Source organism: Symsagittifera roscoffensis, chromosome 4 (assembly GCF_963678635.1).
Source record: "Symsagittifera roscoffensis chromosome 4, txSymRosc1.1, whole genome shotgun sequence".
Lineage (NCBI taxonomy): Eukaryota > Metazoa > Xenacoelomorpha > Acoela > Convolutidae > Symsagittifera > Symsagittifera roscoffensis.
Genome location: NC_087065.1, coordinates 16,589,904 through 16,612,330, shown reverse-complemented (window position 1 = coordinate 16,612,330; position 22,427 = coordinate 16,589,904). Strand labels below are relative to the sequence as shown.

At 36.8% G+C, this 22,427-nt stretch overlaps 1 protein-coding gene across 4 annotated transcripts in view; it reads right to left on the bottom strand.

The window, feature by feature from the left end:
- Positions 1–1,533: 1,533 nt before the first annotated feature.
- LOC134843694 (uncharacterized) overlaps positions 1,534–22,427 on the bottom strand; it is a 32,790-nt gene continuing 11,896 nt past the window's right edge. Inside the window, exons 1-12 of one of the 4 annotated variants that reach the window (XM_063859922.1) lie at positions 20,370–21,470; positions 13,048–13,607; positions 11,944–12,338; positions 11,553–11,670; positions 9,901–11,102; positions 9,555–9,641; positions 8,760–8,951; positions 7,504–7,706; positions 6,178–6,499; positions 5,697–5,880; positions 2,495–2,712; positions 1,534–2,073 (exon numbers count right to left, since the gene is read on the bottom strand). In XM_063859922.1, the coding sequence (XP_063715992.1) occupies positions 1,592–2,073; positions 2,495–2,712; positions 5,697–5,880; positions 6,178–6,499; positions 7,504–7,706; positions 8,760–8,951; positions 9,555–9,641; positions 9,901–11,102; positions 11,553–11,670; positions 11,944–12,338; positions 13,048–13,388 (3,744 nt within the window). In that variant the 5' untranslated portion in view covers positions 13,389–13,607; positions 20,370–21,470 and the 3' untranslated portion in view covers positions 1,534–1,591. Of the gene's footprint in view, positions 2,074–2,494; positions 2,713–5,696; positions 5,881–6,177; positions 6,500–7,503; positions 7,707–8,759; positions 8,952–9,554; positions 9,642–9,900; positions 11,103–11,552; positions 11,671–11,943; positions 12,339–13,047; positions 13,608–14,107; positions 14,672–14,708; positions 14,799–20,369; positions 21,471–22,427 lie in introns of those variants that run through there. The other 3 variants (XM_063859924.1, XM_063859925.1, XM_063859923.1) reach the window with 3 other exon arrangements.

The window sequence follows — 22,427 nt, the reverse complement described above, 5'->3', positions numbered from 1 at the left end:
GGAAAACATCTAGAAGCCGTTTGTTACACCCTTGCTTATCGCACGAGTAATTAATTTTTGAAAATTAATTTCTGATTGCTGGGTATTCTTTTTCAATTTTTCGGCCCTTCTATCGTGGGGGAGTTCTATTACTTTTTGGCTATACGACTGAACCTTTAAGGCTTACTAGTTTGTATTTGAAAACACAGGCACGAACACAGCAAAAAAATAAGCTCCTAAAAGACAAAAACAAAGTAAAACAAAGAAGCGAAGCGGAGTTTCGCGTCACTTGCGATACAAAGGAAACATAAAAAAATTTAAGACGCCAAAAAAATGATGCATGACATTTCAACCAAATTACTCAGCAGCAGAACAAAAATTCAAGTTGAGCCGAAAAAAAAAGTTTTATAAAAAAAAATCGTCAAAGTTTCACTTTCCACCTGAAACTACAATAAACATAACTTATACTTGCAACTACAGTGAAATTTGCTTAGAGCTGAAAAAAGTCTGTGAGGTGTCAACTAATTCACCATAATTTTTGTGCGTTACCTCTTGACCAAGTAGGAAGGAACCTGAAAGTCGTTACGGCTCGATGATAAAGAAAAGATTTGTAATGAGAAGCGAATAAGAGAAGAATAATAAATAGATGTGTAGGAAAAAAGGTTACGGAAAAAGTCTAGTTCCTGATTATAAGACACTTGCTCTCGCAAGTGTAGTAAAGAAAAAGGAAAAGCTAAAAATAAGCCGGAATCGAACCTCCGACCTTGAGATCGCGAGCCTCACGTCTTCGCATCTGCATAACGCTCGCATAAGAACTTACAAACCCTTAAGCAGCTAAGGTTGCTATTAAATCGCCAATGCTATGCAGCAAAATAGCCCCCAAATAAAAAAACCATTTCACTCAATCGGATTTGAGTCTTAGGCCTGTAGATAAAAAAAATTTCACGTCCTCATAACTGCAACATGGTCTATTCGAAGTAAACTAACTCTTGCCACTAATAGAGTAGCAACAGATTATTAATATGCCTATGGTTCAAAATATACCAGAAGTGCCATAAAATGATACTTTCAAGGGCGACTTATGTTGGAAAAAAAGTTGCTTTGTAGTAATGTGTAATCAAAATTTTCGTGTAATCAAAATTTTAAGAAAAATATTGGAGACCACTTAAAGGCAGTCAAGTCTAAGCATGCAGGGCTTTCTAACTTCTTTTTACCCACAAGCACACCACACTAACTAAGACTCAGAGCAACTTGTGATTCTCAGATTTTCAAAGACAGTATATGAGGTAAAATTTCAAAAACATAACTGAAAATTGGAAAGAAACCATTGGATTAAAACTCAAGCGGGTAGATAAAATATTGTTGCCCTGATACAATCACTCATGTTTTTTTGCGCTTACTAAAATGGCGAGCAAAATTAAATTTCACGATTTGTTGCAAAAACTAAAACCTTCAACTTAGTAGAAAGCATGCCATGCTTGATTCTTTAAAACAAAAAAATCAGAAAGAAAACAGTTTTTTAATTAAATATTTAATGAATTTAAATATGCAACTATATTATTTTTACAAACTCAAATCAAAACAAATTAAGGTATTCACAATAATTCATCGTCTAATTTTCAGTGTCGGTACATAGAAAAGGAACTATTCCAAATGACATAGGACACAGCGAACTCCCTGCTCTCAATGACTCCCATTCGTCGGCTCGGTTCACGTGAACAAAACCCGAACGACCCGAGTCGCCGGGTATCCGAAAGGCTGACGTCGAACTGCACGAAATATCACTTTGATGTGAGCTCGAATTTTTGCGAGCGCCGCAAACTGAATTCGAACTGCTCTCAGCGTCGCTATTTGTCGCGAAGAAATTGCCGAATGGTACTGCTGGTTTCTGATTGGCTGACACTTCTGAGTACTCGGAACCCGACAAAAGTTTCCGTCGTTTGTCGAGTGAAGGAATGCGGTTCGTATCCCACTCTCGTAAAATGGGCGCCGAGGCTGTTCCACTGCTGTTTCGCCCTTCTTTATCCGAAACTACCTGATCTCGAGACGGATCTATCACGTCAAGAAGCGAGTTGGCGCTTTTTGTTTTCACGTCTGAAAAGTTTGAACCAATTTTATTTCTATAGAAACTTTCCCTTGAAGTAGTTGGAAGCTTAATAGCTTAAAATGATCGGCCTTTTTCAACATTCCGGTTTTGCTTCAAACGTTTTAAAGCAACAATTCCCAATGATGAAGTTAATCATAATAACTAATTTTCTGCAAATAGTACATGATCGAAGATGGTTAGGGTTAGCCTTATCTAATGATAATGATAGTCCGGTGAGGGTTCAATGAAGATGGTAAACTTAAAAAAAATTTATCTATAACCAAAGCAACCAAATAATAAGCTATTCAACCCCATACGGCAAGCTTTCTGATCCATGATTGAAATCAAAATTACCGCTGTTCAAATTATGTCTCAAAATCCCAACCTATACCTTGAATGAGACTTATTTCAATTCAGCTTCCAAGCTACCTGTAATCTGGGAATGTCGTTGTGGAGAAGACGGCGGTATGCTAGATGATGATGTCGGCTGCTCGTCCTGCAGGATGGCAATCACAGCTGACGCCTCGCGGAATATGTGCAGCAGGCCCAACTGGGCAACTGTCTCTGGGTCCAATTGGCAGAAGTTGCAGCTGATCCATTTTTGGATACAATCGAAGTCTACACTTAACTGGTACGCGCCAACAACTCTGAAAAAAATCCAGAGTTAACATACTAGACTTTTTTCTAAATGGATTGAAGCCTGCAGCATTATTCAATTCAGATAAAGAGAAATTTCGCGTTCAGATAACTATGTGAGCCCATATTCTTCAGATTGAAGTTGAAAAAAAAGACAGAGCGTTCCAAAATTTTGATACATTGAAATATTGTAGAAGCAATGAGACTGTCTAAATGAGTTGGGTAGGAAAAAGAAAATTAAAGTAAAAATTTAGCTGTATTCTCGAAAGAAAACGATAGTCATAGTTTAGCTGTATTCAATAGAAACATATATTTGATGATTGTAAAATTTTCAGCTTATGAAGGAGTAATTTTTCAGGAGTATTTTTCAGTTTATGCGTGAAGTTGTCAAAACCACAATCAGGACTGTAGATTCATGTTTTTTTTTAGTTGAAAAAACTTTTTTTGAATCAAATATCCACATAAGACAAGATAGAAAGAAAAATACTACTCGCCCTAATAGGGCGTAGCTCAGAGGCATCTTGTATTGGAAACTACTTAATGTTTATTGAATTTCCTGGGATTTGAACAAGCTGGCCCACAATCGAGCAATGAGCGCGGACCATATATTTTTCGAAGGCCCAAAACCCAACCTCTCGTTTCGATAGCGGAGATATTAGAATTTTCGCCTGCGCAGTGCTTTTAGGCTTATTATGATAAGTTTGCAAATTGTTTGTCTACTTCAGCCATAATAATAATACGCAAAGCGACAATTCGTTAAAAGTTTCTATGGGTAGAATATTACCGGGCCAAGATGCTGCCGTGCGGAAAGTTCGTAAAACCCCTAGAAGCGCAATCCATAAAAAGCAATTTCGTGGGCTGCACAAAAAGGCACGCCATATTGACGTGTTTTTAGCCACTGATCCACACGCAAACAGATTGCAGCTCCAAATAGTTAGTTGTGGCATCTAAATTCGGAATTCATCGAACGGCAATTACAATTTCAATGCGCTGGATTCCTCGTTGGCAGACCTATGTTAGTTGCAACTTCCACAGATACATTGAAGATTTCATATTTTTACACTGGATTCAGAATCACTAATTATTATGCTTAACTACTATTTTATTTATATATATTATACGTTGATTTGTATTTGAGAAGCAATAACTTAATTCCAAAAGTTTGTTGTAAATCGCAAAATGACCAACTGGATATTATTATTCCGACTATTGAAAATGCGGAGGAACTTTTGTCTTCTTGTTGTTAGCCCAGGGTTGGGTTGGGCTCGTCCGTCTATAGGTCTAAAAACTTCGGGGCATTCACCGGCAAAAGTCACAGAAGTCTGCAGGGTTATGTAGGGAAGGGTTTTGGAGAAATTCACAAAGGTGGCAAAGACAGCATGTTGGCCATAGAGGTTAAAAGGAGCTGTCGACCCGAAAAAGGTAAGTGTTTGCGAGAAAACACTTGCGAGAGGACGACCAAAAAGCAGCTCTATCAAGTGAAATAAGAAAAAGTCGAAATGAGCCTCGAATTAGCAAAAACTCGGCTACGTGTAGGATTCGAATCTGCGACCTATTGCAATTAAGATTTTGAGTCTCACGCACTGTCCACCCAGCCACGCAAGCTTAACAACCGAAAAACACTAATCCGTAATAAACAGCTACATATGCCAATGCTATTCATCAAATGTGGCACCATAGATATTCAATTTTGCGAGTAATATTTTGGAATATAACAAACTGAAGACATCGACACTAACTTTGCATGTAACAAATCGCAAAACATAAAACTACATTATGTGTAAATTATGCATTTCAAAAAATTGCGAGATAGATTGAGTTAGAAAATTTCTGAAATCGAGTTTTCATGATTGTTATGTTGTTTGAAACAAATTACTTGTTTCGGTTCATTTGATGAATTAAAAATGCACCAACTGTGTCAATTACTACTATTTGAATGGCAAAGCACATACTATGAAAAAAGCTGTAAAGGGTGCCCTAAAAGTGGTACCAATATTTGTGACTTAGGTTGGAAAAAAAGGAAGGTTCGTACTATTCACTCGCTTCGCAAGTGTAAACAGTTTTTAAAATTTTCAAAAACAAAGCAGGAGACTTCGTGTCATATATTGTTCCGACTTTCGATACGAAAGTAACGGAATATTTGTGCTCGGGGTGGGTTTTTTTTCTTCAGACAAATTTCGACTTTTTAACTAGCCATTTTTGACGGAATTTTTTTTATATCATTCGAAAGGTATTGTTGTCGTGAGCTTAAATTTGAAAAGATATTTCACCTGTGATCATTTTTCGTAAAGTTATGGGGGTTTAAAGGTTGCCATTTTGGCCAATTTGGGACAATTAACGCGCGATATAATTCGCGCTATTAACGCGTAAGCGTAGATTTAATCCGTCTTAGAAATCGTTCTAAATTGGTTGAAGGAAGCCTATTTGCCATAATTGATTTGTTAAAATGAGCGAAATCTATTCTTTTGTACTTTATATGGCGTGTGGGGGGATGATTTCATAAAAAAAATTCAAATTTTAGATTTTTTTTTATTTTTATTTTATTACATTTAATTTTTTTGATGTTACTACTGCTCCATAAACTTCAAAAGGCAGTCGGAACATTCAGGGCTTTGCCCTGATACGAGCAGTTTGTTAAAATCTATCGTTGAACGAGTAGTAAGATAACCTTTCTGTGGTTTCTTCTTTGAAGCGGTTAAAAATAGAAGCACGTACTTGGCGAGGGGGAAGGGGTTAGTATGATGGCAACGGAAGGCGGAGAGATGGAAAATTGAGAAGTTAAGAGTGTGGTGGTTTTTGACATTTAGTGTCAACTTCACTGAGGGTTTAACCAGCAATAACACAGAGAGCGTAACTTTGTGTAAGCTGCAGGTGGATTATTCAGGTGTTACTGGCATTGTGGGACCATGCAGGGGAGGCTTAATCAAGTATGAGTCTAGTGAGGCCTTTGTAAGTTAAATCTCAGCGACTCATCTTAATCTTTGCATTGACTCACGTAAATCGGACTCTATTCTGTAGAATGTAGTCCATCCAGGTGTGGAAGAGAGTCCTGAGCACAGACCCCACAATCCTCACCTGTGAGTTCACTCTCAGAGGGGCAGCTGCCCTGGCCACTGGCTCCACTATACTCACTATGGCCCTCTGGGCATACTCTTGAGGTTTAGTACTCCCAATTGCACCTAAAACCATACATAAGCATAAGAAAAATCGGTTGAAAACTTAGCACCAACCTTGAGCTATCAATTTACTTACTTTTCGCAATTTTCTTCAACGACTTAATTTTTACTTAGTTGCAAAGTAATATTTGCTGATAACTTTCATATACGAAATAGATAGTTATAAATAGCTAAAACATATGCACGCCAAGATTTAATTAACTTGTAATATTGAGATTATCAGCGGAAGAAAAAACCCTTTCCATGCTGACGGCGGAGTCTGATTACACTCAATCAACCTAGGAAAAACCTCAGTCTTACCTGATCCTCTGGTCTTCCACACTTTGTGCAATGGGAAACTCTTCTGCCAGTGTGCTTTGCAAACTACTTCACACTGTTCAAGCCACAACTTCTCAGACTCCGCTGTCAGCAAATGCAACCCTTGTTGGATCTGTTTCAGCTGCGTGGCCGTGATGTGGAGGGGGATGAGCGAGAGCGAGTTGGGGAGGGATGGGGACGCGTGGTGCTGCCGGGGGTTGTTGGGGTTGCTACCGATAGGAGAAGAGAGAGGAATATTCGAACCCTGGCTGCTCATCAGAGTCTCGATTGCGATTAGGTGCCGGGCCACTAACTCTTTCACCATCTAAACAAAACGAAATGCAGTTCGGATTCATCTGCAGCTTGCATGATTTCGACAACCAATGGCAAAAAATCAGGGTTTGTCTGATCAACAAATAAACTTTTCAGTTTTTGTGATTTTTGGGCATCTTTCTTTTCCGTTCAATCGCTGATAAAGCCAATTGAGCAAAACTCGCAATGCGCAATTAAGATTCAAGCATTTTTCATTCATTCGTTTGAAAGAAATCTGCAAGGGAAAGACTTCAAATTAATGGCAATAACAAGATACTTGAAGAAATTTATGGAATTTAACATCTAGACAGGAGGATTTTTTCTCTTCCCCTGAAGGAAAAACTTGCCTCCAAGTCCCAGAACGTAAATACACAACCTCACCTTAAGATATTTTCTCGGTTCCTTGTACTGATCAAAAACTGCCATTCGGAACCGGGCATGGGAGTTTCGCTCGGTTCTTAGCACCAAAAAATGCTCCCGTAATATTTGAGCTAAACGTAAACCGCTGTACGCGCAATTTGAATATAACAGAGTCGGATGAGAGTCAATGAACGCAACCAAACAAAAAAAACTGAATCTTTCAATGATTCCAGAGTTTACATTTTTCGTGACCTATACACTTTTGCAGTTTGATAGTGGAGTTTACTTTCCTTTTAATAAAGGAAATCAACTGAACTTAGAAAGACATCAAAAATCAAACTGAGAAAAATCAAATTTGAGCCTGAACAACTTTTTTTTAAATTACAGACTTTCCTAAAAAAAACTCATCAGCGCCTATATAAGAGTCTTCACGGCGCTTATCGATTCTTAAACACGGGCGCAGTTTGGGCTGTAGTTGAAAGAAGGATTGCGCGCAAGAACTCCATAGTATTATGAAAAATTTTCATAACAATCTTTGAATGCAAGTCAAAGTGAAAAAAACTTGCTCTTGGTTTGAAATTCATTTAACACTGGATAACCAGTTGAATTAACCCAAACACAAATTCCGGTTAAAAACAACAAACTTGATTAACTCACAATAAGGTCAATGTGGGCAAGATTGATGTATGATTGCACGTTCCAGTTGAGGGTTGATTGGCTGATTTGGGAGGAGAACCAGGCAGAGTATGAGCCAATGAGCGTGCAGCACTGGACCAGGTTACCAGGCAACACGCTGCTGCAGTTCACACATAGCTGACAGTTCCACAAAGACATCCCAATTCTACCACTGTCGTTCACGCCTGAAAACATGAGAAAAACTTCCAGAAAATAACTGCAGAATTAGACATTAGACAGAAATAAAAGCATATAATTTCATAAAATAGTTTAACACAAAAATAAAACATAGAAAACAGACAGTTCTAAAAGAGCCAATGAAATAAACAGAAAAAAATATAGACTTGTTTTTTTTTGAAAAAAATCTCAGCTTTCGAAGTTACAAGAAAAATATGATGCCTTAAAGCTATTGGAAATTCTAAAAAAAAATTAGATTGACATTTTTTTTGATAAAATTGGCCCAATTTGAGAAAACTGGAACAATAAGTAAGACTTTTGTTTCGCTGGCAAATCTGACAATTTAAGTCCATTTTCGAAGTTAGAAGCCGATCACGTTTTTTGTGACCTTTACAGTTTTGCTGTTCGATGGTGGAGTTTGCCGTCCTTTCAACAAAAGAAATGAACTGAACTTAAAAGAAATCAAAAGTAAAACTGCGAAAAAAAAATTTGAGCCTGAACAATTGTTTAGAAAAAAAATATCGCGACCTATATAAGAGTCAGAGCTACGTTCATCGACTCTTAATAAAGATTCTATTATTTTACCAAACAAAAGCCAATTCGGAATTTGATAAACGCTATTTTTGTACAAAAGGTGATATTTAGTTTTTTGTTCCGACTATCGGAAAAGTGACTGATTCTTCTGCCTGGGTTCTTTTGTTCAGCGAAATTGAGAAATTTAGACCTTTTAACTAGCAATTTCTGACGGAATTTTTATAAGCATACAAAATACATCGATACTGTGCTAAAATTTAAAATATGGGTTTCAAAATTGCCACGTAAATAACGCGCAAGTTACCAAAAAATCCGGCTCAAAAAATAATCCAAATTGAATTGAGCCAAGCTAATTGTTAGGTCTAATTCAGGCGCTGGTCTAGGATTTTCTCGGGGGGGGAGGAGGAGGGCGGAGTTTCAAAAAAATTGTCGAAAATGTTTCGGCGCTTACTCCCCCTGGAATATTACATACAGGGTCGTGTGGAGAAAAAAGTCTGATTTTTCATTTATTTGAAAAAAGGCGTCACCTGTGAGGTCAGCGGTGTCTGCACTCTGCTCCCTCGTCGTGCACTCAGCTAGAGATATACTGGATCTGAGGGCACCGATGACCAGTTTGGTGGGGGAACTGACCTCTTCCAGCTGAGCCACTGAGTCTCCTGTCCCCAGCCCCGTCAAGATAGACCGATCACTCAGGGTGGATACCAACATTCTTCTGAATTCTGAATTAAAAAGGTCATCCACAACTTCGTTAAAAAAAGGTGCGGTTCTTTCTAACTTTCCAATTTGTCCATTTTAACGATTCAGCTTATGAAAGTTTTTTGTCCTAAAATATACCAAGACTTACTAGAAAGAACAATTAACTGAAGTGAAAACATTTAGTTCATATTCATATCCTTTGTGAAACCCTTTTCTACAGCACAAAACTAAACTATGTACAAGGAGGGAGATGAATTTAACCAAAAGGGGTCAAGCTACTTTGAAAGTTTTATATAAAAAAAAAGAAGAGCTCAAATCCCAAATGTTTCATTTTATCATCATAAACATCATCTTATCAGCGAAATTTTTTACACTGCAAACTTCCGAGATCTTCAAACAAACTACAGATCACACAACTAATTTAGTGTCCGACAAATGAGACGACATCTGTTAAGACGACAACGGTTTTTGATGGGACTTTTAAACGGCGCGACACAATTCTTTAATTGTATTTCTGAAAAATTTAAACTGCTTAAATTCGAACATTTTATAAGGTTTAAAGCTCATTTGTCGTCTCAATTTCATGATGTCAATCCGTCTTACTTACCAAGTACCAACTGATTTACCTTGCTCTGTGAAGATATTGACAGCGATGCAGTGAATACTCTTGGATATGTGTTGAATAACATTCCGCAAGGGGTCTCCGAAACCATCTAAGCAGAAACACTTAGCATTTACCTTAGCGAAACATTTAGAGTTTACTTCTAGCTTCATCCTTCAAAATGTGGACATTTATTGACTTAATTTAAGCTTTTGTACTAAGTCATAGGCAGTTTAAAAAAGCAAAAAATTTCATTAGGTAAGAAATCAAACAATGATAAGATAAGTCTCAATTTCTTCTGCAAGGACCACTACAATTCAATAAAAGTACTATAAAAGTTTACTATGTTCCAAAAGATGAATACCACAAACCGTCGTTGGATAGATGGTGCAGCGACTTGCTCACGAACATGATTGCAGTAGTCGAGAGAAGTCTGACATCACCGAGGCAGAAACGAGACGACTCTACAGTAGTCCAATTAGGCTCTCGGAACTTACGACTCAAAGTCTCCTTTAGATGCATCCAAAGTAAATTCAAATACCGAGTCTTGAAGTGGTTCACGGTACTCGATGTAGCCGAGTCGTTCCATTTGACACTCTTTCTCGGTTTTCGGGCCGACACTTGAGCCGATCCTCCGGGCGAAGTTCCCTCGTTTTGAGAAGAATTATGATGGACTTCCGAAGTCGAGGACTTCAAAGGTGTATGTTGCTTAGTGGCATTTGGTTCTGATGACGTATGTGGGATATCTGACGATTGATTATTAGAGACGTTTTTCAGTTTTGGCTTGTAGATATCAATTGAAAACGAGGATTCTTGAAAGTAATGCGACGCTTCACTACTTCGACGGTTCTTGAGCCGTGACAACTGCGCCACGACGTCCTGGGCCGAAGAGTTCCGAGGTGAGACGTAGCCTCCCGCACCTGTTGCTGCGCCGCCCGCTCTCAAATTAGTTTTACGCAACATGTTTGTATTCGTAGACAGGGAAGTTAGGATTTGTGTAGCAAAACTTTCCTCCAAGTTAACATATTGCAGCAAAGAAGAAACGTGTTTCTGAATTAAATGAATCGTGATACCATCTTTCAGATCCTCATTATTATCACCTTCCGTTTTTCCTTGTAGCAATGACCATTTGTAATCGGACTGTTTATCCAAGTTAATTAGCTCGACAATAGTGTCGTTAGATGAGAAAATTTCATAAACTAGTTCAGCTACCAGGGTTGACCTTGACTTTGATATCTCGTTCAGCAACTTGGCAAGACTCGGTCTGTTAGTGATAGAAAGAATTGGCAAACTACAATCGCTAGTTTGAGGGTTGAATATAGGCAGATTGCACCAGCCCATAGCGTGGAGTTGTTTCAACAGGCCTCTGGACTTGGCCAGATCCAGAATGATTCCGAACTCTTCCACTCCTCTCGTGATGTTCCAGAGAATTGCGTCTGGAATCTGATGGAAAGGAGTGATGGCAAATACGTGTATGCAGCTGTTGATGAGATGAGCCAACCACCACAGAGCAACTTGCATGTGGTAGTGCAACTGTTTCCGTACACCCTGTAGCTTCTGTAGGATACGCCATCTAAACACACAAATTACGACTTCGAAAATTTATTATTAATAAGTTTCTGATATCATTTGAGATTGAAGAAACCAAAAAAAAATCAAGAAAACCCACATTTAGTTTTCCAACTGATGAACTTGTCATTTTACATATTATTTATTATATCATTATTATTACTTATAAAATTTAAGCTGAACACTTAAATTTCATAAGTAAATAGGTTAATGTAACTGTCTAGCTTTTATGCTTGAATTTTATTTAGCGCAGATAAATGCTGTTCATGGTGAGTACGCTCGCTTTCTCCTACGCACCATCAAAAATTGCCTAGGTATACAAAAGAGCCATGGGACTTTGGGCACCTTTACATATAACGTAATTTCAATAGGCCAAAAACAACCTAATACCATCACGGGATTGTGGACGGTAAAGAAAAGAGTCGTTTGCTGAATAGAAATCGGGGGTGGTTACCTGTAACACTTGATGGAGTGTGAGAGGAGTAGTTTGTTGGTGAGACTGGTCCAGTGGGCCACGTGACCCCTCATGTCGTCACAGATGGCCACCACACAGTCCACACGACTGTCGTCCGCTTGAAAAAGAAGGGGAATGCTGTGGTCATGTTTCAACAATGTTATTTTTATTTTATGTCGAAAAACCAATGGCTCTGCGCCGAAGGCAGTTAATTATGGAATTGGTTCAATATAGAATTGGTTCTCGTACATTTATGTAGTAAACATTATGTCGTAGTAGTCAAGAACTGAACCAACACCCCTGAAGAAAAACGATATTAACATCTTTTTACGAAAAACTATTGATCAAGAAAAAATCAGAATCTTTAAAAAACGGAACAACCAGCACTTACCGGAAACTCGCTGACCGGTTTTTCGTTTCTGCAACAACAGACAGTGCTCTTCAATTGCCAATCTCTGCAATGTGTAGATAAACGACTGCACTTGGCCTATCCTCATAACGTAATCACGGGTCAACTGGATCACCTCGCGGGTCCTCAGAGCCCGGGCTAAATCACCGTAACTCTTTCCTAGAGATATACTATGTGGGTAATGCATGTAGGTCTGTGTATAGAACTTTCGTCTAATTGAGCATTTGGACATTTGTGAGTCGTTTGCACTGTATGAGGATAGGAGGGGACATAGAATCGTGTCTAGTGCCTCAAAGTGTTTCTCGGCCTCCTCGGGTCTGATCCGAGGAAGGTGATGAGATGGCGTGGTGGCGCCTCCAGCGTCATCAGACACGGAGCTGAAATTATTGCTGAATTTTGCTATTTAATTTGAATCTGCAACCCAAACTCTTGGCTCTCCGCGAAAATTTCATCATGCGCATCGTCAAAATATCGATTTTGCAAAATTGAGTTTAGTGTAAATTCTCCACAAAAAATTTCTCCACATGCAGGGGCGGATTTAGGGGGGGGGGGCGGACGCCCCCCCCCCCTCAGGGATTTGACCCCCTGCCGACCCAAAGGGTCCCCCCTTTGATACTTTTTCAGAAATCCATTTTTGGCCGACCGACCCTAAAATTTTTCTAAAGGCGCCTTCGGCGCCAATATATGCTATTTTTGAGGGGGAGCGCGCGCCAAAAAAACGCATTTTTTTGTCAAAATTTTTCAAAAAGTGCCCAAAAACGGCTTTTTTTGACTGTTCTTTCAAAAATTTGCATGCGGCGCAGAAAATTTCGCCAAAAATAGGGGCAAAATAGTGCTTTGGGAGAGCGCGAAAAATCAAAATCAATTTGGTCGACCTAAAAAAAAAAAAAAAGGTCGTCAAAATTTTGGAAAATTTTTTGAAAATCCGCCCCCCCCCCTCGAGAAAATCCTAGATCCGCCCCTGTCCACATGAAACTGATTTATACAAAATGAGAGTGCATGTTTTTTTTCTCTGAAATAATATATGCAATTGATTTTTCCATGGCGAATCAAAAGAATAGAACTGAATAAATAATTAAAACTGACCTAGCTGAACTATTGGGCTCTCTCACACTGTCGATGCCTAGACGATTCGAAGACCCCACTCCCCCAATCGACAAATTATCCACACTTTCCCCCATTTTAGCAGACAAAACGTCTCCATTACACGACTCGTCCGAATGTTCCGAGCCCAAATTTACAATATCTGGCGATCTCGGAGTGTCACTCGCCGACATCGAATCGTTGATGTTACGACTCGAAACCCGAGAAGCCGAACTGCTTCGATTGTTGTTGTTATTGTTTCCATGAGATTCATTTTCGGTGTCGACTACACTTGTTTGTCGCTTAATAAGAGGCCTGCCCCCTCCCCGCCAAAACGCGTCCATTGTTGTTATTGTTCAGTGGGTTATAATCCAGTTATAATATCTATTCAGTTGTTGGTGATCTGATTTCCACTGTTGTTTTCGTAATTTGCTCATACGGGGATTATGCAAATTGCACGTCCGTTCTTCTTGATCAATTTGAATATGGTGCAACTAGAAATTGTGACATACTTCAAATTCAAATTAGCTTCTTCTCGGGTCACATTTTATACTCTTCGAAGCCTAAAAGCGCAGAAATTTTTACGTTTTTTCGCAGTAATATTATGATTTGGTTTAAACATCAGCAGTAAAGTGTGTTGACTCTTGAGCTGTAAATTGCCTCGGAGAGAATAGACACCAATTTATTTTTAAAATCTATCTGCGCCGACTGAATGGAAAAATTTGGTTATTTTATTCATTCAGGTACCGATTTTGCAATTATACAGTCGAGTTGACAATTAAAGTGTGCTAGTTGGTATACCAAACATTCGTTCCTCTTTGAAACTGAAATGTAGAAAAAGAGAACAGTACGCATATTAAGAAGGCAGCGGATAAAACTAAGGGAAAAATTAATAAATACATCGCACAGGAAATGATTTTAAGATAAAGGCACAAGCGAAAAAAAAAAGAAACAACAAAAAACTGTGTTTTCGCTTACCGACGTATAAAAAAAGTAGCGCCAAGCAGTTTTGTTTAATTTAAAAAAAAAATTTGGCTTGATTGAAATTACAAAGGCGGATTACTTTAGCGTGTGGGAAGATACTTGGATCAGGTGGCGAAGTAAACAAAGAAAGACGGGAAAAATAAACAACACTCAAAAAGGGAACAGAGACAGAAACATAAAGGCATAATTTAAGACGAGGAAAACTTCTCTTTTAGATTGGTAAAAGAAGAGAAGACAACTTAACGTGAGCCATAGAAACAAGAAATAATAGTTTTCAAAAAGTGGAGACAATTTTACTTATAAACGGATGCTTATCGATATTGCATATCGGATTTGGAGGCAAAAGTGAATGCACTGGTTCAGCTAATGGAACAGGACACATTTATAAAATTAAGCACCAATTGGTATAAACTGCGATCGAATTCAGTCTTGGTAATTCCAGGCAATAAGTCTATTCCGGAACAGGTCAAAGAGAAACACAGAGAAGGCCTTTATTTATCATGAGCCGCTTACTATCGTATCATCCGCCAGCGAATAGCCAATCATCATATTTACTATCTAGTTTGATGCACTTAAGAACTCTTGTTGGACAAAAATACTAGACAAGGAAATGACGTTGAGGTTACAGAAACCGCGAAAATGATTGAATTTGATTGGAAACAAATTTTTAAAATCTTTACCAAATAATGAAGGATGATTCGGTTCAGGTACACAGAATTAATAACAAAAAATATTTATGAAAATCAGAAAGACTCTTCAATCAAGAGTTCAAATTGTTGAGTTTTGAATTTTATCAAAAATAGCTCAAAGCAATTTTAGCACAACAGAAATGATCAAATAATGAACCGCCAACTGATGTTTTAACATCTATTAAAATGCAGACTACTAACTTAGAACACCGCCAGAGTTGTAAGAAACAAAACGTTTTGTGATGTACAAAAACAAGATTGTGCCGTTTTGCAAGAAACAATCAATTCAAGACCAAATTTTCTATGTTTGGCTGCCTTTTCTGTCTTCACGTAGGGTTTGTGAAAATCATATGTCTTTTTCAAAAAATTGCAAGTAGATAGAAACCAATTTCAAACAATTTAAAACCGATTACAAGTGATTTGATTATAACAAGCGTAAAAAAATTAAACTCTTCCATTAATTTCTTTCGTTTCACTAAGACCAGACTGAAAAGACAAATTGACAATCGACCCAAAATTGTTTTCAAAAAATAGGAACACCAAAACTCTTAAAAATCAATTACCTGCACCATTACAGAAACACATCTAAAAAAATTTCAATTATCGTGAAAATTTTGTACATTTTACAGAGGCATCACGCAGAGGCGAAACGGAGCTTAGAATAAATTGGGATACAATGCAAGCGTAGCATTACAAGCTAGCGAAAAAAATAGGACCAAAATAACTAAGGCAAATAATAGTTAAGAATTTGAAAAATTCAATTTTAAAAAATCTGTCGATAAACAAGGCCAACAGCAAAAAAAAACAGTGAGCCAAAAACAAAAGTCAAAAACAAAAAAATGCCCTAAAAATTGTTGCCATAAAAATTTCTTGAGCAATTAAGTTGTAAAATCAATCTATGTCTTTCAAACGACAAAAAAAGGACAACGAATACAAAAAAAAATTATGGCCACAACCATTTAGGCCAAATGAAACTTTTAAGCGAAAAAAAAACAAAGAAAGGAAAATGTACTAGTCAGGGCTAGCAAAGTCATAAAATTACAGGGTTAAGTCCACAAAACTTAGAATTACAAACAAATATTGCGAGAGCACAGGAAGAATCAAAATCCGTGATGTGGCAACTAAACCGACAAAAAATTAGCAGACACAAAATCGGACATTCAATTTTTCCCAAAAAAAAACGTTCAAATTTATACATACTGAAAAAACAAGGTCCAGCCGGTAATCAAATCCTAAATAGTATAGCGCAAAGGCAACCGCGTTACCCTTAGACCGAGCGGGAGGGGCCCTGAAAGTTCAAAAACAAAGCATATGCAATCTCTAAAATATCTAAAAGTTGTTTAAAGGAAAAAGTCTAGTTCCAGATAACAAGACGCTCGATTCTCTGGTGGCAAAGTCGACAAAAAAGCATAGGAGCTCTTTAACGTTAAATTTATTTCAAGCGATTAATTTTCAATGTGCAAAAAAAACAGATCTTGGTCGGATTCAAACCCTTGTCGTCTGCTGAATTTGAAACTATTTTCAATCAAGTTAGCAAATGATTTAGTGATTCAGTTAGAGAAAAATCTAGTCTGAAAAAAGTAAATGGCCTGATTTCATAACATTCGCTTGTCGCAAATGTAAGCAGTTGTCATTTTGGAGCTAGACGACTACAACTTTGTCGTCTACGGGATTCGAGCTTAACAACTCTGAAGCATCATATCAACTAAACGAGTAATTGAGAAACTAAGACTTTAGCGCAGAGCCACTTACGATACAAAAAAAAACATTGCGCTAGAATACGGTGAATAAAAAAGAGACGGATTTTGTATCGAATAGGGTTAAAAAAAGCCTTGAAAAGTACTGGGAATCGTTTACCGAGATGCAAATAAAGCTACAACATTTTAGTCGACCCACATTGAGCCGAAAACAAAGCTGTTGTCTTGAAAAATTTAAACTATTAAGCTTTAAAAACTTTACGACGCATCCCTACTGAGACTCACCCATAAATTTTTTAGTCCTCGAAACTTAGCAACATAAGTTGACTGAGCCGATATAATACAAGCCCAAACCGTTTAATCTAAAATAATAAAAAATATGTAAAAATATACACAATCAATTTGGGAAATTTACAAAATACAGAACTTTCGAAAAAACCTATGCTTTGGAAAAAAGCCATAAAAACTGTACCAGATTATCAAAATGGCACTAAAAACGGAAAATTAACCGACGGAAACTAGGACGAAAACCACGAGTCCGAGAAAAAATTAATAGTCTTTCAGTTTAATTATTAAATAATTACGTCTGAAACGAACTCCAAATAATTATTACCTGAATTAAATGATCGTATTTTTATTTGCCTTTTAAAAAAAAATGAGCATGTCTGAAATTTATTTAACATTTTTACTAAATTGACTTATCTGTGAACAAAGTTGTTTACGTGGGAAAAAATTAGTAGCTGGTTGCAACACCCTTTCTGATCGCAAGGGCAAATAAGCATGAGCTTATTGTGAGTCAAAATCTGCAATTTGCATTAAAATTTTTACACATAATAAAATTCACATTCAAAGGAAACTTAAGTTTCTCACAATGGTACAAAGAACCTTATTCACAAAACGGAAAACAACAAAATTAAATTAAAAACTTATGTACGAAAATCTGACGAAAATACCATGAGAAAAGTGGCGCTTTTAATCACTTTCAACACTCAGGAGAATCATAATCGACATCTGAAAACCCCGTATAAAATCGCTAGAATTCATTGAGAAACATTTGGAGTGTCTAAATTTGCAAGGCGACCTTTGGTAACGCAAAGTATGACTTCATTGACAAAGTATGACTTCATTGCACTTCAAATAGGTAAACAAAGGAAAGTATCTAAATATTTCCTCAGGTATGAAAAGAAATATTTCATTATCAGAGAATGCTCCCATTTCAGATCGCTCAAGAAATTTAACAAAAAACCAGAAATTTATTTATCAATTTTAAAAGTGTTTCCACTGAGTATCAATATTGTTCCAATCACATAGTCGGGAGAAATTCTATCTTCGCGTATTTAATTTCTCGCGCAAATCCAATAACCACGCAGAAGCGTCCAATGGTTTCTAGCTATATATCCTGGTTCCTATATCGTGAGTCCGGATTTTAAAAAAATCCGAAAAAAATATCCTTTTTCAAGTTTCTTTACAATCTCATGATTGGAGAAGTCGCAAAACTCACTATACTGAAAAAACAAGGCATGCATTTTTCCGTTTTTTTAAATTTATAGCAAAGACAAGCGCATGTGAGGACGGTAATTTCTGTACTCCCTGCATAGCTACTGGCTCTCCCACTAATTTTAAAGCTACGCGAATTATACATCATTGGCATTTGGCGGCATACGATTCTTTTCGCAAACAAAGAAGCAATTAATTTGAACAAACCTAATCGCCATATTAGAGAACTCTAAATTTCTGTACTCTCTCTTACCTCGTTTTTATTGCTTTTAAACTATACTTTTGTTTCCTCTAAAAAATTCAATCCACTATTTTCCCCTTTAAAACATTTGATGACCTCAATTTAATCCTCTAACTCATTAATTACGCGAGAAATAATAGAAAATCATGTTTCGGAAAGTGAGATTTATGGCTTCTTATAACTACATCCAAGGTTTAAACAGATATTGGTAGGATTCATTTTAATTACAATTAAGAAAAATCGTGATTCACGTAGCTGCCAGTTGCGACCGAAAAGCGATGCATAAGCATTAAAAAGTGGTCCACTTTGCCAAAATTAATTGTCAAAAAATCCTTCTTTTAAAAAATACAAATCGTTAGTTATAATGATTGCTGCTGGTTTACATTTTGTCGTTTTAAACAACTGCTTCTTCTGGTCACGAATTTTATTTTTTTTAAAAAAGAGAGAAAAGGCAAGTAGCTAGGAAATCCTCCAAATACCACAGCTACTAAAAAGATTAGTAGCTATGACATGAAGTATCTAGTAGTAGTTATTACATGAACTGGTAGAGCACTGAGAGCAGTGTAACTTCGAAATATCCATCGCAAAACCAGAGAGCCGTGTCTTGATTTTACGAATCTTATCAATTCATAACTGAATATGAAGCCAATCATAAATTTCGACTGACCCTCAGGATGGTGCTCCGTATTTGAAAAGTTTTAGGATATCTCCAGAAAAAAGCAGTAGTGACACAGCAGCGAAGCTGAGGTCTGCACCGCTTGCGGCACAACGGCAATGTATCAATGAAAGCTACTGTATACAAACGGAGATTAAAAATATTAAAGGAAATTGAAAAAAAATATAACGAAAAACTCAAATAATTTTCATTTTGAAGGATAGTTGTAGGAAAAATTAACAGCAATGAAAAAGAATTCTATAAAAACTAATCGAGCGGCAACTGAGTCGATAGTATTTGGGTAGTCTCCAGTTGAACTGAAATAATAATTTTTGTCATAAAAAAATTAGAGCTATACGCAGTGATGTCTTTTTAAGAAATAACAAGTTAATTTATTTCAACTTTCACTTACATTTTTAGTTATCCAAATATAAAATTATGAATCCACGCAATTTAAATGAAGCATTTCAATTTAAATCGAGAATCAAGTCATTTTAATTGAAAAAAAAAATTACTTACCGTGCCGAAAAATCGATCCGACGCAAAAGTACACAGTTTGCTTACGTCAATTAATTTCTATTTTCAGAATTTAGCTGGAAATGCAAAAAATCTGAAACCTCAAGACGATATTGATAAATTTTTGTTGCAAGTAGATATGCCCGAAAAAACTTTCAATTGCGAAAAGTACCTAAAATTGGCAAAAAACTGGTTTCATTAAAGTTTAAATTGCGAAGAAAATTCAATTAGTTTCGGAAACATTTACATTGAGGCCAACAATTGGATAATGTTTTGAAACAATTTTGATTTTTTTTAAATGGACATGTAAGGTAATTTAAGGTAAATGAACATATAATGGCTATAAGATTTTGAAACTCCTCTTTTTACAAACCCCTCTCTCACTTCTGAAAAGATCTTAAAGCTGAAATTGAACATTCAGGATATTGAGCAGGACAGCATCTCAGGTCAGCATATGTAACACCTGGTAAATTTATTTAAGTTATCATGATATTTAGCGATTTTTGTAACAAAGTTCTTCACGGAGGGAATATTATAGTACCCAGAAAATTTGATTACCCTTGGTAATCGCAAAAAAAAAGAAAAAAAGAACAACCGCAAGGATTGCAATGGAAAGAATTTGCCGAAAACAACTAGGATCTGAATGAAAAGTCAAAAGCATTATAACCTTTTCCGAAAAAATTCTAAAACCTTTTCCGAAAAATTTTTAAAATTTTTTTCCATAGCTTTAGACAGTTTGTGTTAAATTGATATGTAGTATTTGTTGTATCTAAACCTTGAAATTAAATTTTGAGATCATCTCGAACTAACAGATTCTACTGGCGCAGTTTTGAGTTCCGACTTAATATTCGGTAGATTTTATTTTGATTTTATTAGGAGAGCACTGACCGGCCAAATTATGCTCAAACTAGACAATTAGAACAGACTATTTTTTGCATCTTTTTCTACAGTTTGATGTAAACTTGCTCATAAGAAGTGTTTCAGCCCACTATTTATCTGATTTTAGACTATTTCGAGAAGCAAACGTTAAGCGCGCTTAAACATACCTGTTAAATGGTCCCTCAAGGCAGTTGAAACAAGATTTCGGAAACTAGCCTGCGATTGTAATTTGAATCCATGGTGCATGATCGAATTTCGCATACATCTGGTCGTGTTCTTTGAACTACAGAACAGCACTATTGCTACGGTGCCGTTTTTCAAAGACTATTGCAAGTATTTTTGGCTACTGATAGATAGATATTGTCACGCGTAGCTGATTAAATAAGAAGCAAGCACACCAGGGATATTACTGTATTAGTGAATACGATATAAATATGATCTAAGACAATGTATCCATGTAGGAGTGGAATTAAAAACGTTAAATGTCCTCGGGGTAATGAAACTGTCAGGAACTCATGGCGATATTTGCGGTAATGCCCGAAATTTTGATAATTCTTCTGCTACCCGAGGCGCAGTGGTTTCTACCTTAATTTTGTGATGTATTGTAAGTAAAAAGCCTTTGCGCAATTTGAGATTAAAGACTTGGTGTATAGGAGAAGGATAGGGGCAAACACGGCGGGGATTGGGTTAGTTTTGAAACAAGGGCTAGCATTACCTTGTTACATACACTTCAAGTGGGTTGAGGAAAACATACGCAGCCTTAAGAGCGAAGCGGGAGCAGAGGGGGAATTTATAAGCAAGTTACGGACACGCCATCATTTTGTATGGTTGGTATAAAAATTCAAAGTGTATAGGTAGATGGTATGGTATACTGTGTTGGAGAAAGGAAATTTCCATTCCTTATGCAGAAAGGATAGAACAATTTCAGTCAAATACAGAAAGGTACAGCTAGCCTACCTCTAGCACAAAACGAAATTGGTATTTTTAAGCCATCAGCGGTAAAAGAATTAACGCGAGCACGAATGTTCGTTTGTGCATACGAGCTGAAAAATCGAACTCGATTGTCTTAAAGTGGGAAAAAAGGTTCCTTATTTGAAAGACCACGTGAAATATGTGCTTGCGGAGAGCATAAATCAATGGTAGGTTAACGCATGGCTGTTTCCAGCCTTCATACAAGACAAGGAAACAAGACAAGAAACATAAAACAAGAAAGACAGATTGACAGACCGTTCTGAAGTCAAGCTGCACAGCACTAATTTCAACCTCGAGGCAAGTTTTAAAAATGTAGGATACCAAAATGAACAAAAAAACTACATAGAAAACGAAAAAAAGTCAGCAAAGGATCAATGAAGTCGTTGGCTCAGTTATTTCTCTACTAAAATAAGTGAAAATAATTGAGATTTTGGAACTTTCCCAAAACATAACCTTCCTTTTGCCGTTTCTATAAAAAAACTCGCTCGACCGCTTCTTTCAATTGAAATTTTAATCTCAGCTTTGATACGGTAGTTTTTAAGCAAATTCAAAAACGATCAAAGTTCAAAAACTTACTTTCCGAAATCCATAACTTTTTTCTGCTAAAAGCAAATCGTTCAACACTTAAGCGGAGAATTGGCTCGTTAATTTTCGAGTAGAGTCAAAAAACTTCCAAACAACGGTCGAAGTTTTAAAATTTTCACTTGTTTGAGGTCCAAAACTTTTTTCTGAAAGAAACTGGGCGTAGCAAATTACAAAAGTAAGCTTCCGACAAACTGGTGTGTCGATTAAAGCTATGATATCAGATTTGGCAAGATATTTATAGAGAAAAATCTAAAAACGGTCAACAAATCAGAAAAATGACAATTCCGAGAACCATATCTTTTTTGGTTTTAAAAAAATGGGAGCATTCGCTTATGCAGAACAAATTCACCCAACCTGTAACTTCGATTGAGCCCAAAAACCCAGGTTTGGCACGATAGTTCGAGAAACGGTCAAAAAATCAAAATTTTGAATTTTCCGAGGACCAGAACTTTTTGTGTCAAAAAAATTGGGGGCGTAGTCGCAAATGCAAAAGAGCTTCCCACAACACGTTCCTTGCAATGAACCCAAAATATCAGATATGTGAAAATCTTTTCCGGTAAAAATCATAAAATATAGAAAGCACAAGCTCAAAAAATTGACTTTTCCGAAAACAAAGTAGAAACAAAACAAATCCTATACACTTTCATATTACCTGTTTTATCACAAAG